The 16,006-nt window shown below is 48.9% G+C and overlaps 6 protein-coding genes; 5 read left to right on the top strand and 1 right to left on the bottom strand.

The window, feature by feature from the left end:
• Nucleotides 1-1,347: 1,347 nt before the first annotated feature.
• On the top strand, nt 1,348-2,009 carry GSTUM_00012111001 (uncharacterized protein; the record flags this gene model as incomplete). Its single annotated transcript, XM_002842353.1, has 3 exons — nt 1,348-1,440; nt 1,505-1,818; nt 1,883-2,009. The coding sequence occupies 3 exons, from the start codon at nt 1,348-1,350 to the stop codon at nt 2,007-2,009; spliced, it is 534 nt and encodes a 177-aa protein (XP_002842399.1).
• Nucleotides 2,010-2,021: 12 nt separating this feature from the next.
• Nucleotides 2,022-3,455, top strand: GSTUM_00012110001 (uncharacterized protein; the record flags this gene model as incomplete). XM_002842352.2 has 4 exons in its annotated part: nt 2,022-2,104; nt 2,200-2,373; nt 2,560-2,626; nt 2,695-3,455. 4 exons carry the CDS (start codon nt 2,022-2,024, stop codon nt 2,785-2,787), a joined length of 417 nt encoding a protein of 138 aa, XP_002842398.1. The 3' UTR covers nt 2,788-3,455.
• A 476-nt stretch (nt 3,456-3,931) lies between these two features.
• Nucleotides 3,932-4,838, top strand: GSTUM_00012109001 (uncharacterized protein). XM_002842351.2 has 3 exons: nt 3,932-4,243; nt 4,319-4,440; nt 4,520-4,838. Exons 1-3 carry the CDS (start codon nt 4,214-4,216, stop codon nt 4,779-4,781), a joined length of 414 nt encoding a protein of 137 aa, XP_002842397.1. The 5' UTR covers nt 3,932-4,213; the 3' UTR covers nt 4,782-4,838.
• Nucleotides 4,839-5,051: 213 nt separating this feature from the next.
• GSTUM_00012108001 (uncharacterized protein) lies at nt 5,052-7,098 on the top strand. XM_002842350.2 has 6 exons: nt 5,052-5,140; nt 5,211-5,241; nt 5,313-5,368; nt 5,462-5,611; nt 5,689-5,750; nt 5,814-7,098. Exons 1-6 carry the CDS (start codon nt 5,090-5,092, stop codon nt 6,931-6,933), a joined length of 1,470 nt encoding a protein of 489 aa, XP_002842396.1. The 5' UTR covers nt 5,052-5,089; the 3' UTR covers nt 6,934-7,098.
• A 1,552-nt stretch (nt 7,099-8,650) lies between these two features.
• GSTUM_00012107001 (uncharacterized protein) lies at nt 8,651-11,090 on the top strand. XM_002842349.2 has 2 exons: nt 8,651-9,841; nt 9,906-11,090. Exons 1-2 carry the CDS (start codon nt 9,270-9,272, stop codon nt 10,540-10,542), a joined length of 1,209 nt encoding a protein of 402 aa, XP_002842395.1. The 5' UTR covers nt 8,651-9,269; the 3' UTR covers nt 10,543-11,090.
• A 138-nt stretch (nt 11,091-11,228) lies between these two features.
• GSTUM_00012106001 (uncharacterized protein) lies at nt 11,229-14,577 on the bottom strand. XM_002842348.2 has 2 exons: nt 12,270-14,577; nt 11,229-11,994 (listed from the first exon to the last, which is right to left on the bottom strand). Exons 1-2 carry the CDS (start codon nt 13,318-13,320, stop codon nt 11,531-11,533), a joined length of 1,515 nt encoding a protein of 504 aa, XP_002842394.1. The 5' UTR covers nt 13,321-14,577; the 3' UTR covers nt 11,229-11,530.
• Between the last annotated feature and the right edge of the window lie 1,429 nt (nt 14,578-16,006).

Genomic DNA, 16,006 nt, shown 5'->3' with positions numbered 1-16,006 from the left:
GCCAAACTCTATGGAATCTTGAAAGGGTCACATATTGAAGCCACACGATTCTAGATTCCAACGAGCATGGCGGCTCCCAGATCCCCTATACCAGAGGCGCAACAGCTATACAGGGAATGACCGGAAGTTGTGGGTATTTTGCGGCGGTGAATTGCCAGCTCTATGGCTGATTTTTGTATTAGATCACCTCCCACAAAATGCCCATAGTTTCTATCACTCCCCGTACTTCATCCTCAAAATCGATATCCCAATCTCCGCTGGATAGTATTCCCGACAATAGCATCTTGCGCGCCAAAGCTTACCAAAATCTAACAATAATTGTTGGGCACACAGAACCTACACTAACAGCACACGCCGAAAACTCTTATGTTATTAGAACTTAGCCGACTAAGCACCCTCACCTTCGAATATGGGTGAAGATCTGACGCCTTTAGGGGGTCGTGTTCCTGGGGTAGCTGAGTATATAAATATAAACCAAACATAATCAATGGAACTGCCATCCATACCCACGAATTCATCTATAATTTTCTGCGTAGTAAATCCCTTATCATACAAACCTATCGAAAAAACACTAGCCTCAATGATTCCGATATCAGTCGACAGGCGTTTCTGCCCCCTTCCACTCTTCATATACATGCTTAACACTCACCTTACTCTACACCATCAGACTCTAGTGCACTCACAGCCCTATTGAGGTCAAATATTAGTTGCCGTATGATACCTTCTCAAGACCGATATACTCCAGCAATACCTTGATGGCGATCACCGTTTGCCATGACTTGAAACAGATATGATATCTCTTCAGAAATTATTATAATGTTGATAAAATTATGCTATAACACAGCTGACACAGCTTAAAGCCCGGAGTATACCCTATTGTGGATACCTAAAGCCATTGCATGGCTACGATATTGGAGGGTTGATAGCAAAATGACTGGGCTAACGAAAGTGATAGCGAATTCAGGAGCGGCAAATAATAGAGAATGGTAAAAGACTTTCGAAGGTCATGTTTTCCGAAGACATAACACCGCCAGAATGCCTAGCAATAGAAACTTTGCCCCTCTAGACCAGGCTAAGTGCCCTACCCCTAAGCCCGCCGCTAGGTGGATCCAGTATGATATGATACAGTGCAATGAAGCGCTGTCCGAACAAGAGCCTCAACGCAAGCCTCCTAAAGCCAACGTGGCATTTCTCAAAGCTCATGTGATACTAGGCCTAAGCAACGTAGGGGCTACGGCTAGTAGATACCCGAAACCAACCCTATGTCTCCTTAAACCCCTGGGTAGAATTCCAGAAGCATCAGGTGCTCACTCAAAATCATAAGCAAAATATTTCGAGTGAGCTTTTATGATTTTCCGGCGACAGATCATGATACTTAAAAGTACAGGTACATATGGTTCAGGGTTATGGGTATCATCTGCTAGCGGCTCAGAGCTGAAAGTCGACAGGTTATCACAATACTCTTTAAGTGAGTTTAGAAGCACACTTTTGCGGTTATCACTAGTACAAATCCGATAAGCAACGGAACGTCACCGAGCAGAGCATTCCAAAATCAAGGATATCGGAGGCGGATGCGAGGGTTGTGGTGAAAAAGGAAGAGAGGGTAACCGATAATTCTCATAAATTTAGCCGTGGATGGCCTTTGGTATTTTTTTGTTTTTGTTTTTTTTCTTTAATCCCTGAAGTCCTTTGGCCAGCAAGCACCTCCGTGCTTTTTTCCTCTTGCTTTTCTTTCGAAAACCTTCTTTCCCTTCTCACAGCAGTCCCTCTCACTTCACCCGCCCATCCTCGCCAGTTTCCACCTTCCGCCTCCTTTCCGTGAGCAAAGCCGTTTTTCAACTCCACAGGACAGATCGCTAACTTCATTGTTGCTGACCCCTAGTCTTTCAACCTGGTGGATTGTTGCATCTTACGATCGGTTTGCCTTAATCTCTGCCTTTTCCCTTACTAACATCTTACCGATCACGCGCTTAATCAACGACGAAGCGATCAACGGCACAAAAAAATAATCGGAAATCATCATGTCCGGTGAGGCGTGGCTATACCTTCTAGCAGTATTATTAAATGCCGTCAACCTATTTCTTCAAGTTTTCTTCACCATAATGTTCGTATATATATATCAAGTTCTGCCCACCTCTTCAACCGATGAGACCTCTTTCCCGTTTATTGTCCGGGAGCTGACGTCCTGGTTTGGCTCAGGTACTCGGACCTCGAATGCGATTACATTAACCCCATCGATCTTTGCAACCGCCTCAACACCTACATCGTTCCCGAAGCCGCTGTCCACGCTTTCCTCACCGCTTTGTTTCTGGTCAATGGGTACTGGCTAGCGCTACTGCTCAATCTACCGCTTGTGGTATTTAACGTTAAGAAGTAAGCACTTTCTCTGATCTTTGGGGTGTTTTTTCCACTTTCCTTTTTCCTATTTTTTTTTTCCTTTTTCCTGGAGGTCCACACCCCTATGACGTGATTGGTTGTCATTGTGGGGCAGGATTTATAAGTGTTTTAAATCTACCATACCTTATTTCTCTTTTAACACAGGGCTGACTTATTGAACAGGATTCTGGATAATGCTCATCTCCTGGATGCTACGGAGATCTTCCGAACACTGAACAAACACAAGAAGGTAGGTGTCTTGTCCGTTATATTCCTGCTTTTGTTCATCCTCTAACCACCTACCACATTGAATTATAGGAATCTTTCATCAAACTTGGTTTTCATCTTGTCATGTTCTTCTTCTACCTATACAGTATGATTGTTGCTCTTATCAGAGATGAGACCAACTAGGTTGAACGAGAAGCATTTACTCAGACTGTGTGGGACACGTTTCAACGGAGCTGAAATGGATGGACTGCTGGAGCATTAGGCTATGTAAGGGGTGCATCTTATATTAGGGGTCTTGGGCTTTAGTGTGTCGTTGGGCGTGGAACTGGAGAGCTGGTTGGGGCTTGGAGACAAGGTGTATACGGCGTGACATCCTTTGATGTCTTATAGTGGGAGGAAGAGTTAAGAGCTATGGCGGTGGTGCTCATTGCTCGCTGTCTGTTTCCCTGAAGTTACTGCTATCATACTTATGTATAGATCTTACCCTTTCCTTATTTTTATTTTTTCTATTTTTTCATATTTTCAGCTATCGTTCTTAGTTCTCTTTCCAGCCCCGGTGCTTCCTTCTATTCTCCGTTCAGTTATCAAGCGATTTTTTTCTCATTTATTTCTTTGATTTCCCCCATCTTCAAGATTTCTCTGCAGTTTGCATCGAGGTAAGGAGTGGTTTTTCATGATACTCACGGATTCAGAATGGAACGGTTTTCATTTTTTTCCTTTTTCTTTCCGCTCATTGCTTGGGTCGTTTGGAATAGTAATTGGAAGGACAGCTGGCTAGTGAGCTAGCAGGGGAAAAGGGTGGGGGGAACAGAATGCCCTGTTATGTACGATGAAAGCATAATTCATGATTCATACATGATCACTCGCGGAGTTATCAAGCATCCCATCCCACTGCTGCGAATAGTCCCGGCGGCCTTGCACATGATCGAAGTTCCAACGTTTAGCCGTTTGGTACAGGACCAACAATTAGCACGAGATGATGAAACCTCTTAATCATAAATTTCTCGTCATAACCCAAGAATACAGTACGAGCAGAGAATACGGTACGGCTGTGGGTCACATGAGGTTTGTCTCACCTGATCTCTAATGGCTTGAGCAAAGGGTGAGTACCGGTAAACATAGTCTAAAGTCATCCACAATGTCAAAGGGGGGTATAAAAAAGTTGACAAAATGATCGCGGCAGGGATCGAACCTGCAATCTCTTGATTTCAATTCAAAGTCGTAGTCAAGCGCCTTGCCATTGGGCCACGCGACCTTTCACTACGGAACACCAAACAAAACACTCTGCTCACACAAAAACCATTTGAAAATATCGCCACCACCACCACCACAACCCAGCTCCATCACGCTAAAAAAAAACCCGCATCAACCCACCACAATCACGCAGCAAATGTCCGATCCAAACCCACCACCACCACCACCCGCATCGACAACAGAGCCAGACCCAGAGGAAGAGTTAGCAGAAGGCATCCGTGCGACCGCCCTCCGCAACATCTTCACCGCGGCCCTCGACCGCAGCATAAAAACGTGCTCGTACGAGAACTTTGCCGCATGCTTCCCAACCCCGGCGCGGCGCGCGCCGGGCGTTCTCAGGAACGCCTGGGAGCAGATGTGCGGGTTTTGGGATAGCAGTGCTAAAGTTCGGTACCCTCGCTCTGTACAGGAGGGAATGGAATGAATGAAAGAAGCAGTGGCTAATTTCAAAGATACATAGAGAGAATACGAAACCATCCTGAAAGAACGGAACGTGGTTGCTGGTCTGAATGCTCTTGACGAATTAACTAAAGAAGCGGAGGAGCGCAGAGCGACAGCTGCGCCTGGGGAGATTGCCATTTCGTATTTACCCCCCCCGCACTACCTTTGCTCTGTTTTCCTTTCCTTCTACCGTAATGATGTGTACTGATATACGGAATAGTCCATCGACATTACCTCCAGTGACTATTCTCACGGCACAGCTCACGCCACTACTACTCGCCGCGCAGAAGGAGGTCGCGGGCAAGATTGAGGTTGTGCAGGGAACTAATACCGAGTTAATGGGGAAGATCGAGACCCAGAGGCAGGAGATTGAGGAGTTGGTTAAACTGTTAGAGGGAAGGTTGAGCATGCTGGATGGAGCTGTGGAGGTGGTTATGGCTGGGAAGAAGGAGGTTGTTGGGGAGGAGGTTATAGGTGATTGATTGACTTGACTGAGCATTGTTTTATATCATAATATCATACTTTGATTTTTTCCATCATATTATACCAGATCATGTACGTGTAGGGCTCTTGTCCGCATAATTTTTCGAGTGGGGGTGGAGGGGCAGGTACGATAGTTAATGATGCCCATCGTGAATTCCTATCCGTAGGTTTCTATCATACCGGACCATGCTCAGGAAAAGATGGTTCGATAAATAAAGGCAGACATGTGACAACCCCTCTCACCAACTCTAATTCTCAGCCTCATCTTCCCCTCCCGCCACTTGTAAAGTGAATCCCCCCCCCCGCAATGCCTAAACGTAGGTTCCCGCCTGTTCGCAGTAACAAGCGGAAGAAGGAGGTATGCATACACCAATCCCTCAAACCACAATACAAGTCCTAAGGCTAATTTACGGAAACCGGCCCGGTAGCTCCCGGAAACTTCAGAGGAATTCCTTGATGGTTAGCGAGGTTTTTTACTTGTGCTATTGGTGATCGGGATGGGTATGGTACTGATGGTATGGGAATTGTAGCTGGTATTGGATTGGAGGAGTCTGGGGACCGGTGGAGGGCTGGGGATAAAGCTAAGGTGCGTTATGTGTGCATTTGTTGTGTAGCGATTTGTGAAAAGATGGAATTGACACCTGTGGGATGGATGGATGGATGGTGCGGACGATACTAGGCTGGGAGGTTCTACTTTAAGGCTATAGAGAGTTACGAGGCGGCGTTGGAGAGGAATTCGAGGTCTTTTGATGCGACTTATAATAGGCAACTGGATTCCATTCATCTAGTCACAAGAGGTTCACCCACTAACCTAGGCACTGCAGAGCGCGTTTGCTATACCAGCTAGCACAACACCAAAACCTGCTCCCCACTCCTTCAGACGTAACCTCAAAATTGCTATTAGAGAAGGCAGTGCAGAGCCATCGGGAATGCCTAGTTTTGGATCCCGACAATCAAGATGCCTTATTGTGGGTCCCTCCTCCGATCCAATCCAGTTTGATAATTTCTGTGGAGCTAACTGGATACGATAGCAACACGGGGCAAGCACTTTGCAGCCTTGCTGAAGCCCTGGTCGAGTATAAGAACACACCTATCGAAGCGCGGTCTGAAGCTTGGAAATTTTTGTGCGAAGCGGTGGAGATATTTCAGAAATGCCTCCAGGTCCAAGAATTCAAGCGCGCCTCATTCGGCCCAAGGGACGGTAGCGGCGCCGGAGATGGAGACACTGACATGGATGCCGATGAGCCCCCGGGCGGATCCGGGAACCCCATTCCCAGCCAGGGGGGCCGGGAAGATGAGCAGATGAGTGAAGGGTCTGGAAGCGACAACGCGCAATGGGTGATCGTACAGACTCCCGTGACGTTGAGTCAAATTTTAGACACGGCACTTGCTCAACTGGAGGCATGTGCGTCATTGCTGCCACTTTGCGCGGTAGAGAACCTTGGAGGAAAGTCGTTGTCCTGGGCACAATCCATGGGCGAAACCCTGTTGTCGTCAAAGATAATCCCACTATCTCAAGAGACAGGGCGAGAGCAGGAAGTCGCACTTGCCAAAGCCAACTTTGAGGTGTCACTTGGAGAAGCTAGCTTTAGAGCAGGCTTGACCGACCTCACAGGGTGGGAAGCAGCGATCCACCTAGCCTTTCCGAATTCCGAAGGCACGACCCAAGGCTTTCAGGAACTATGCGATAGAGCCGACGCTCATATTCGACTTGCCTCTACCGCCGCAGATAAGACGGAGGAAGAGGAGGAGGAGGCCGTGGCGTATTTGGCTTGGAGACATTACGCGTTTGCTGCCAAAAGCTTGTCCGCGGCAGCCAAGCTTGAGCCGGGCAAGTCCGAGATTCACATCGCGAGAGGGGACGTGGAAATCTTAAGGGCCAAGTTGGGTGTCCCCGCTGCGGCGAAGAGCAGAGATGTCTTGGTTAAGAATGCGGGTGTTTACTACCGCGGGGCGAAGAGGCTTGAAGGCGATGTGAGGGTTAGAATCGAGGCCGCAGTTAAAGAGGCCATGGTGACGTTCGAGAGCGGGGATGAAGGTGAGCTGTTGAAGGGGGTTGAAATGGGACCCATCGTCAAAGAAGTTGTGGTGGAGGCGGTGGACGAGGGCTTGTTCGACGCAGAGTGGTTGACGAGAGTTAGCTTGGGGTGAGATGTGGTGCTTTATTCGTCCGTTCCTCCGTGCGTACCGTATGATACCAGTAAAAGTTATGATCTTGAGGGTGTTCACGATAATTTGGGAGTTCTTGAAGTACGGGTATGGAATGGTGGTTTGGTACACTCGATCTTCAGCTGCAACATGATGGTTTGATGTGCCTTGATCGAATGAATCAATGGATGAATGAATGAATGAAAAAACCTTTGCTTCACGAGTACGCCACCATAAAATAGTATTCATACCGGTATTCATACCGGTATTGATCTTGTTTTGAGTCGGAGTATTACGGGATTCTATGCATATTTCCCCTCTCTCACACTTTCACTCCAGACATTCACCCCATTCCCTTCCATTGCTGTGTGATGCTCCCGGCGGTCGTCTGCCCGTGGATTCACCCCGGCCTTTAATCTACCGGCATCACTAAATACCTTTTGTTCCTACCGGTATCCACCCTCTCTTACTTGGTTCGCACCTTTGACTTCCCCCATTGGGCCAAAGAAATTGGGCCGCCAAAGACTTTATCAAACTATTTAGGGAGGGGCTTTTTTGAGATTTTCATCTCTTTTCTCCCCACCCCTCCCTCACAGCAAACACCTCTATATATACATCACAATACCTTTCGACTCGGAGGCTGAGTGGTCCAACAGGGGGGAAACCCCCTCAAATTGAACCCCGGCATACAGGCGGGATACATTTACTCAAATACCTATATGCTTGCACGCATATCGATATCTATGTGATGGAACGGTTAGACTGTCTTACCCGCTGCTGCAGAGGTACGGTAAACAGAACTCGCTCCAAACCAAACCGCTGCGATTGATTACCGGCAGCATGAATGAGGGAAGAGGAAGGTGGTTTTTCTTCCATTTTTCATGCCGTTTCCCACACGAGTGATGCGCCTGTTTTAAACCTTTCTGCGTTGTTCTGGAAGGGGGACGCATCTCGCTGGTTGTAAGGGAGAGCCAGCGAAAAGGCAAGCCATGAAACCTCGGGATGAAGTGTCGGGGCAATTTGATTTGTTTCCTACCCGTACTTAACTGTGCGGTACACCACTCTACAATGCAGTGCACACATTCTCTCCTATCTCTCTCCTATCCCTTAAGCAAGTTGTTGCTGCTTCAAACCATAACCAAGACAGTTTAGGAAAGAGCCTAGTTACAGTTACAGGGGAGGGGAAGGAAAAGGAAGAAAAAAAGTGGGATATGATGGTACTTGTACAAGTGCTAGGTAAGAATTTTTCGTACAAGATAGGAGTGTTAACTAGCAAAACAATCCCGGCTTGTACGAAAACTTCCTTCCCGGTACCAGTACCGTGCTGTGCCAGGAGTCTGGGATTTCTTCATACCAAAGGAATACCGTAACTTATCTTTGGCATGTTTGGGTGCTGGCAGCTCCGCGGCCTGTCGCTCTACTCGAGTAACGCTTCGGGTTCAAGTTACCCCGCTAAGTCGGGGTAGTGAATGGCAAAGCCAGCGGGATAGCAAATGACCTTCAGAGGATGATCGCATCACAAGACACTCATATTTCTACTTGGCGTTTCCGCCGATCATCCTCTATCTCTTCGCAAAAGAAAACCTTACGGTACAGCTCAATAAATCAATCCCTTCAAGAGATCACCTAATAATTTCTTTATAGTTCACATCTCTGCTCCCTAGCCCACTACCCACGACACTTTTCTCGCTCCCTCCCCCAATCCACCCTGAATCAGGATTAAATTTCGCCCGCACCCACACTCACTACCGGAATTTCTTTGTTGTTCTTGCTTTGAAGGTTTAACTTGCCCACCGTACTTGCTGGACAAGTACCGGTACCTTAACTCGACCGTGCTGACAACCCTACCACTAGTTTCCGGCTATTTCATACATAGCCTTACAATTCCTTATCTGCTTTTTTACGATACCGGTACTATATGATACGAGTCCCAGCTTTCTTTTTCTTCTGGGATAACACATAACACAATAAGCGGTCCTCAAGCCGCTACCCAAGGAACGTGCCGTTCGGGATCCCCCGGGGCTGGCGGGGTAGCCTGTATAATAGCTTGGACTTCCCTAAAATAAACCAAATCGAGCTCGTTGGGTGGTGGGGAAAGAGTGCGTGAAAACGCTTTCGTGCCCACTCGCAGGGTACTGTACATATTGGGAGTCGGTTGATAGCTGTCCAGCGTTGGGCAACACCAACAGTTTACTGTACTGCTACTACACTACTATTACTACCCCAATTGCTACTACAACTGCTGTTGTACCTTAAGAGTACCACTTACCGTATACCAACTTCTATCACCAACCAAAAACAAACAGTTTGTTCTGGCAAAAACAAGGGAAAATCCAAAAATGTCAAACATCGGTGGCCCCCAAACCACTGACGGAGAATGCGGTTCCCGCATTACCAGTTTCCTTCCACACCCAAACCCCCTCCCCCCGACCGCAACAGAGCACTGTCACCCCAGCGGCTACAACACCTTCCCCAACACCCCCGCTCCCTTGATCCCCACCAGCCCACCCAGCTACAATGACATCTCCCTACCGCCGGCGCGCTTCAAAATCTCCCCGCGTGAAGAGGAAGGGAAAGAGCAATTGCCAGCCTACAGCTGCTCCCTGCACCGCGAAGCCATATTTGAGCAAAAGATGGAACTAAGTAGTCCTTTCGACCGGGCGGGTGTGCGCAAGTGGGGAAAGGTGTATGCGGTCTTACACGGGACACTGCTGAAACTTCACAAGCCAAAGCGTACCCCATTTTTTGCGAGCAGGAAGCCAAAAGGGGTGGACGAGTGGGATGATAGTGGGGGTAGTGGTGATGGTAACAAAATAGTGGGCAGGAGACCGGTGGGGTATTATCCCGGGGAGCTGATTGGGTGTTATACACTGCAGCTGGCGGAGGTGGGGATTGCGGCGGATTACAAAAAGTGGGGTGCACATCACTCCCAGAACTGCATATCATCGCCACGTGCTAACTATGAGAAACCGAAGGAGACACTTCGTGATCCGCCTGCGCGCGCAGACAGAGCAATTCTTGCTATCCGCGAAAAGAGTAGAAATATTCCTAGACTGGCTAGAGGCGCTAAGCGCAAGTGTGGATCTCTCACCATCACTCGAGGAGCGGTCGCTACCGCGATACCAGACGCTACCGAGGCGGAGGCGACGGAGACAACCACACCCTCCCACCACTGGAAGCACAGCCACCACCTCCGCTGCCTCTACCACTACCGCTACCACTGTTCCAACGACACAAGCACCTCTCTCCCCCCGCTCGAGCACCGTCCTAGAATTGATGATGGGGGCAGACCTCCGCTGCCTCTTAACCCCCCCGCAAACCAACACCCCCATCACTCCTCCTGCACCAGCAGCGACCATACCCCCCAACATTCAACGACCCCAAATTCCCTCGGAAAAATGGTCCCCCCCGCGCATCCTAACTGCTGAAGCAAATATACGCTACACCCGCCGCTGCATGGCCGTGCTCTGCGGCGACGCGCCCAGACAGAGCAACTACGTAGTGCAGGACGGGAAGCGGTACAAGATTATCTGGGAGAAGCGGGAGATGGTGCTCGAGAAGATCTGGGTGGACTTGCCGAGGTATGAGGATGTGGTCGAGCTGGGGTCTTGATGGCCTAATATTTCTATCGCATTTCCTTTCTTCCTTACTAACTTTCGATTGAGTCTTGGGTCACGGTGCGTGGGGAGTTTTATCTACTTTTTGTTTTTGCTTTTGGGATGGAGTATTTTTGTCCGTGGATCAAAATTGTGAGGGAGTTTTCTGCATTTTTTTCTTCTTTTCTCATTTCGGTTGAATAGGTGCATGGATGGAGGAGGGATGAACATTGTGCAGAGTGTTGTCCTTCTCCCGACTTGTCCATCCATCCAACACAAATACCGGTACACCATACCGGTACTCCCCGAGCCATTTTCTTGTCTTCCAAAAATCACACCCCCTCACTCGCCACTTCTTTTTTCCTATTTTTCCATTCTCCTTCCTTCAACAGTACTTCGCGTGCAACACGACTCGACAAAACATAGTTCACCGCCATACCTATCTTATACCTACACCTAAACATCATACATAACGCATCCCTCCTTCCATCCCCACATCCATACATACACACATACATACAAGTAAATAAAAATAAATAAATAGGTTTTTTTTCTTTTTTTCCCCAAGTTAACACCAACCTTCGAAAAGGAAAGTGTAAAAACAAAAAAAGGGTTTCGCCAACTAGTTAGTTTTAATGGAAATGCTAGGATGAATGGATGGAGAGTAAGTGGTAAGAGATATGGTGGGACAAGATGGAAAATGGGGTAAAATGGATAAAAAAAGGAAAAACACCGTACCCGCTCCGAAGCAAAGCTATTCCGAGGCCTTTTTTTCTTTGTTCCAATCGTAGCGCAGCATACGAACCGAGCATGGCCACACCAGCCAAACCCTCCCCCCTCCATTGACTGTTCCACCATACCGCGGATCCCTAGGCCAGCGAAGAAAAAAAAAGAACCCCCCCATAAAGAAGGAAAAGAGAACAGGGGAAAGAAGGGACAAGAAGAGGTATAATTATAAAAAGGTAAAAAGAAGTAAAAAAGCCCCCGCCCGGCGGAAGGAAGGATCAGCTCTCCCCACCAGCCTTCTCCCCCAACTTCCTCTCCGCATCGGCCAGTCTACCCTTCGTATCTTCCAGCTCCTTCTTCAACTGCTTAATATAATCGATCGCCATTTCGACGGTACTGGCCTTGCTCGCCTGTCCCGCGCCCGCACTACCTCCTCCGCCGCCTCCTCCACCCCCACCATTAATACTACTCCGACCCTCTCCTCCACCTCCTCCATCGGAATTACTCCCCCCGCCGGAAGAAGAGGGAGTGGCCTTTTGAGGCAACAAGGAGGCGATCTCAGTGAGTGCGTTATTGATTCTATTTCGACGGCCCTGCTCAGCGATCTTGTGTGATGTTCGTTTCGAGGTTAGATTTGTCGAGAGGTCGGCTGGGTATGAGAGACCTAATTGCTTATGCGTGCCCTCAACAATGTTTTGGTAGTTGGATTTCAGGAGGAGGGTGGACGCTTCGGGGGTCATTCCTGGATGGGGGGATTCGAGGTTAGCGGGGGGTCTTGTCTATAGTGGGCTGTGGTATGACGATCGGTGGACGGGGAGAAGGGCTCGCTTTTCCCGTTATTGGAAACGAATAAGGTTTAGCCGTGCAGCCTGAGGAAAATCCTCATCTGTGGTAAAAGGCGCCAATACCCGAGCAGGATGCGCAGGCGGTTTGCTTCCCGAGGAAAAAATTTCCCCTTTCATACTGTGCACCAACGACAAGGGGGGGGGGTAATCAGGGCCCACTTTGGAAACTCACCTGAAGGTAATAGAGGCTTGATACTTGGCGAAATCTTGGGCTGTAGCCCAGGGCTCGAACTAACGCTCCCCCGTTTCCCCCCGCGTCCACTAGTCCCACTTTTGTTAACCCTTTGTTTGTTAAGGACACTGCCCGGCGTCTGTATGTTTATCGGACTTTCATGCCTTGACCCCGATGAGACACTACTACCTGATGAAGGCACCGGCTTCAGTGATGGTGTCTTGCTAGCTCCAATAGTGGGCGTTGATTGATTGTCTGCATCAAGATGCGGGGACGCCATAATCGCAGTTGCCCCTCCACCTCCCGCTTCATTATCATTCCGGGAAACCAGGGGAGCATCGGCCATTACCCTCTCGACGTCGCCATTCAGGAAATCGGAAGTCTCCATAGCTATTGGCGGGATATCTTCTGTCGGCAGATTCGTCTTCGTCAACTTCATCAATGACGCGGGGGTTGCTGGTGCTCCAGGTGTTGTTGAGGTGGACGACCCATCGTCTGATCGACCATTCTGTGGGGATTGGGAATTGCCATTTCGAGGTGGTGGGGGCGCCATCAGGACCTCCGGTAGAGGCTCAGGAGATACCGATTCGTTCGATGAGGCATCTGTACTTGATTGGAACCCCATCTGCTCCCGACCCCGGCATTGTGATGCACTTTGCCGGACCGCCGTGGGGGTTGGGGGCTGTTTCGAAAGTGCATTCGCGAGCTCTGGGGTTGCGGCCAATGCTGCTGGTAACTTCTTCCTCTGCGCCTTCATGCTTGGCGACTCCCGGACCACCCGGGCAGGATTACGGGACGTGGTCGATTTTCGTCGGCCTGTGCTTCCCCGTTTATTGATGTTCGGGGAGTCAACTGGGTCAATCGGAGATGCCGATTGGGAGTGGGTGTGCATCATATGTGGATTGGGCATATGGGTCCTATGAGGGTGAGCATCGAGGGCAGGAGAGGTCAAAGGGCTAAAGTAGCCGGGTATTGTGAATTCAGGAACCTGGTGTACAAAGTTGGTGTCCAGGGGAGTGACCGCAGGTGAAACCAGAGGTGTAAATATCATCTATCAATGTCAGTGATTCAATTAAAGATTGCCAGGATAGGCAAGGGTGAAGAATCACACCTGCTCATCTCTTAAACTATTATACCTTTCCATCATGATATCCGATTGCGAACCCATATGCGAGCACGGGCCATGTGGAAGGCCGGTCTGAAGGTCGATACTCGAGGGGGTAGGGGGGATCATCCCACCCTGTATCATGTGTTGGCGAGCTAGCATTTGCGAATGGTGTTCCTGCTGGTGTTGGTGCTGTTGGTGGTGATGGTGATGGTGTTGATGTTGATGCGACGCCCGCAACGAATGCAAATCATGAAACCGCAGATCCAGCATGTCCTCCGAACCCAATAAACCCGCCGTGTCTAGTGGGCCACCCACATCACTTGACTGTCCATTTGCCCGAAGCTCATCGGCATTCGTAAAGTCGGTATCCATGGCCGGGTGATCATCTTGTGCACCCGTGGTGTCGAATGGCGAAGACATGCTCAACTGAATGTTGTTGAAGTCGAATAGACTTGAAAAGTCCTCGGTAGCATTGTCTCCTGATCCGCCCGAGGTCGGTGAGGCCTGGTGGTGGTGAGACCACAGGGAAGTGCCATCGTTGTTCATAATATCGCTCGGGATTTCGTCAAGAATGAACCGCTCCTTATTAGGTTATGGGAGAGTGATGCGTTTGAAATGAATACGCGGGCGGGAAGTTGCAGGCAGAAAGGCTGGCCGCAGGTGGGGCTAAAAGGGCGGGAAGGGATAGGGCGGCGAGGAGTGCAAGAGGTACTTGTAAGGCCAGAGATCTAGAGAAGAAGCTAACCCGGGGATAGCAGCGTCCTCGGGGAAATGATGAGGAGAAGAGAAAGGAAGAGAAGTAATTGAGCCCGCGTGTGGGCCGCAGGCAGTTGCTAAGAATAAGCAACTCCGCAGTCGTATCCTTTTCCCGTAGACGGCGAAATATGGGATTTCTAGCAGAAAATCTATTCAAGCCAGGTTTCTTCCTCCTCCCCTTTTTTCCTCTTCCCTCACCCTTGGGCTACCGCAAATTGGCGTTTTGCGGGTGAACCTCGATTCGTCCTGCTCGAAAAATATTACCTAAAGCGAGGTCAAGAGTGTTCCTAAGGCGAATAAATAAAATAGAATACAAAATGTGGAATATAAAAAAAGAGAGCGAGTCGTGTATTTCAGTCTATCGGAAGTGATGTAAAATATTGGTACAAATACCGGTATGTTGCGGCCATTTGTACGGCTACCAGTTACCAGAAAGTGCAGTGCTTGGAGGGATTGTGAGAGGTGAACGGGGGTGGGGAAAGGTATGAGAAGATGAGAAGAGGGAAAAGACATACAGCCGGGATCGGGTGATAATCATCTGTGATTGGTCAGTTTTTCAACGACGTCCCCTCCTAAATGGCTCCGCCTAGGCTTGAAAAACATTTCCCCCACCTCCACGAAATGGCACGCACTTTATCATGCTATTCGCACTACACAACTTATAACCCGTTGGTAAGTTAGAGTGCATACATATATACATTGTAGATTGACACAACGGGCAATGGACAGTTCAGAAATTCATAGACCGGCCTTCTCTCCCCCCTCTCCCCCCCATGAGATCATTGGTAGGTTCATAAAAGTATCATGAATGACAAACCCATGATGGGGGGCTGTCTACCATATAATATTCTTGTCCAGACCCCGGCACTTCTCTTCGCATAGCGGCACGGTTTTCCATAGACTAGCACTTGAGCGCACAGCACTCCCCATCATCCACCCACCCATTTTCCCAAACTTGGGAAATCGTGCCTTTTTGCCAGCTTCAGAACCGTAGAAATTCTCCGGAGATAATTCAGACTAGCCAAGCCCATCCATGGTAATTTCAGGAGGAACCCTTCAAGTGTGCGAAGCCACCTATCGTACAAGTAGAGTAGACTACCGCTGTAAATTATCGGCGCGTTGCTCGTGCGTCCTCTACTGCCGTGATTGAAAAGGAAAAAAAAAGGGATAATCGCGGGATGGAATCTCTCATCCTGATCGCGTGAGCACTTTCTTCTTGATAAAATAAAAAAGGACCCAACAAGCAATACCGGTATGCCTACGGGCGCCCCTCTCATCCATGAAACTTTTCAGATTTAAGGCTCAAGGGAACCAATCTGATGAATTTCTACTCGAGTATGGCGCAAAGACTGTACTGTACTTGTACGAGTACCGTAGATCGTCGCTACAAGTACCTGTTCCAGGCAAGAAATATCGGAAAACAGAGGGGGTATATCCTGTACGGTATTGGCGCCCAGATATGCACAGGTTTTTTTTGCCGTGTATTTCTTCCTTAATCCCTGTGTTTTCGGATACCGTACTTCTTGCCTAGTACGAGTAATACTCGTAGACAAGTGTTGCAAAAAGCGTGAGCTCCAGCCGAGATAACCAGTATTATTGCAAGCCAGAAAATATAGTATCGTAATAGCCATGGTCTCTTTAGTCCCATGCCGGCAAAGGCTCACGGACGTCAATCGTGGGGGGCGCACTGGAAGAAAGCCTACAAGTACTGTACGAGTACAGTACTCGTGCCGGTACTGCCCAAAAATATTGAAAATGGAGCAACCGAACGTAACAGCATGGTAGGGTTTATTCTGCCTACGGTATCATCACACGAGTAGAAACACTGCTGAAAAACTCCCACTTCCCTCTTTAGCCGATAGTGGACTTCGAT

Source organism: Tuber melanosporum (genome assembly GCF_000151645.1).
Source record: "Tuber melanosporum whole genome shotgun sequence assembly, scaffold_96, strain Mel28".
NCBI classification, from domain to species: domain Eukaryota; kingdom Fungi; phylum Ascomycota; class Pezizomycetes; order Pezizales; family Tuberaceae; genus Tuber; species Tuber melanosporum.
The sequence above is the reverse complement of the archived record's forward strand: the minus strand, read 5'-3'. Positions and strand labels throughout refer to the sequence as shown.

Bases quoted from the DNA above. Each gene is read 5' to 3' on its own strand.
- GSTUM_00012109001 (XM_002842351.2), top strand. From the start codon at position 4,214: ATGTGCGGGTTTTGGGATAGCAGTGCTAAA. The intron at 4,244-4,318 runs GTTCGGTACCCT...AAAGATACATAG, and splicing joins TTTGGGATAGCAGTGCTAAA to AGAGAATACGAAACCATCCT. The intron at 4,441-4,519 runs GTATTTACCCCC...TATACGGAATAG, and splicing joins CCTGGGGAGATTGCCATTTC to TCCATCGACATTACCTCCAG.
- GSTUM_00012108001 (XM_002842350.2), top strand. From the start codon at position 5,090: ATGCCTAAACGTAGGTTCCCGCCTGTTCGCAGTAACAAGCGGAAGAAG. The intron at 5,242-5,312 runs GTTAGCGAGGTT...TGGGAATTGTAG, and splicing joins TTCAGAGGAATTCCTTGATG to CTGGTATTGGATTGGAGGAG. The intron at 5,369-5,461 runs GTGCGTTATGTG...GGACGATACTAG, and splicing joins GGGCTGGGGATAAAGCTAAG to GCTGGGAGGTTCTACTTTAA.
- GSTUM_00012107001 (XM_002842349.2), top strand. From the start codon at position 9,270: ATGTCAAACATCGGTGGCCCCCAAACCACTGACGGAGAATGCGGTTCC. The intron at 9,842-9,905 runs GTGGGGTGCACA...GAGAAACCGAAG, and splicing joins ATTGCGGCGGATTACAAAAA to GAGACACTTCGTGATCCGCC.
- GSTUM_00012106001 (XM_002842348.2), bottom strand. From the start codon at position 13,320: ATGATATTTACACCTCTGGTTTCACCTGCGGTCACTCCCCTGGACACC. The intron at 11,995-12,269 runs GTGAGTTTCCAA...CCCCCCATCCAG, and splicing joins CAAGCCTCTATTACCTTCAG to GAATGACCCCCGAAGCGTCC.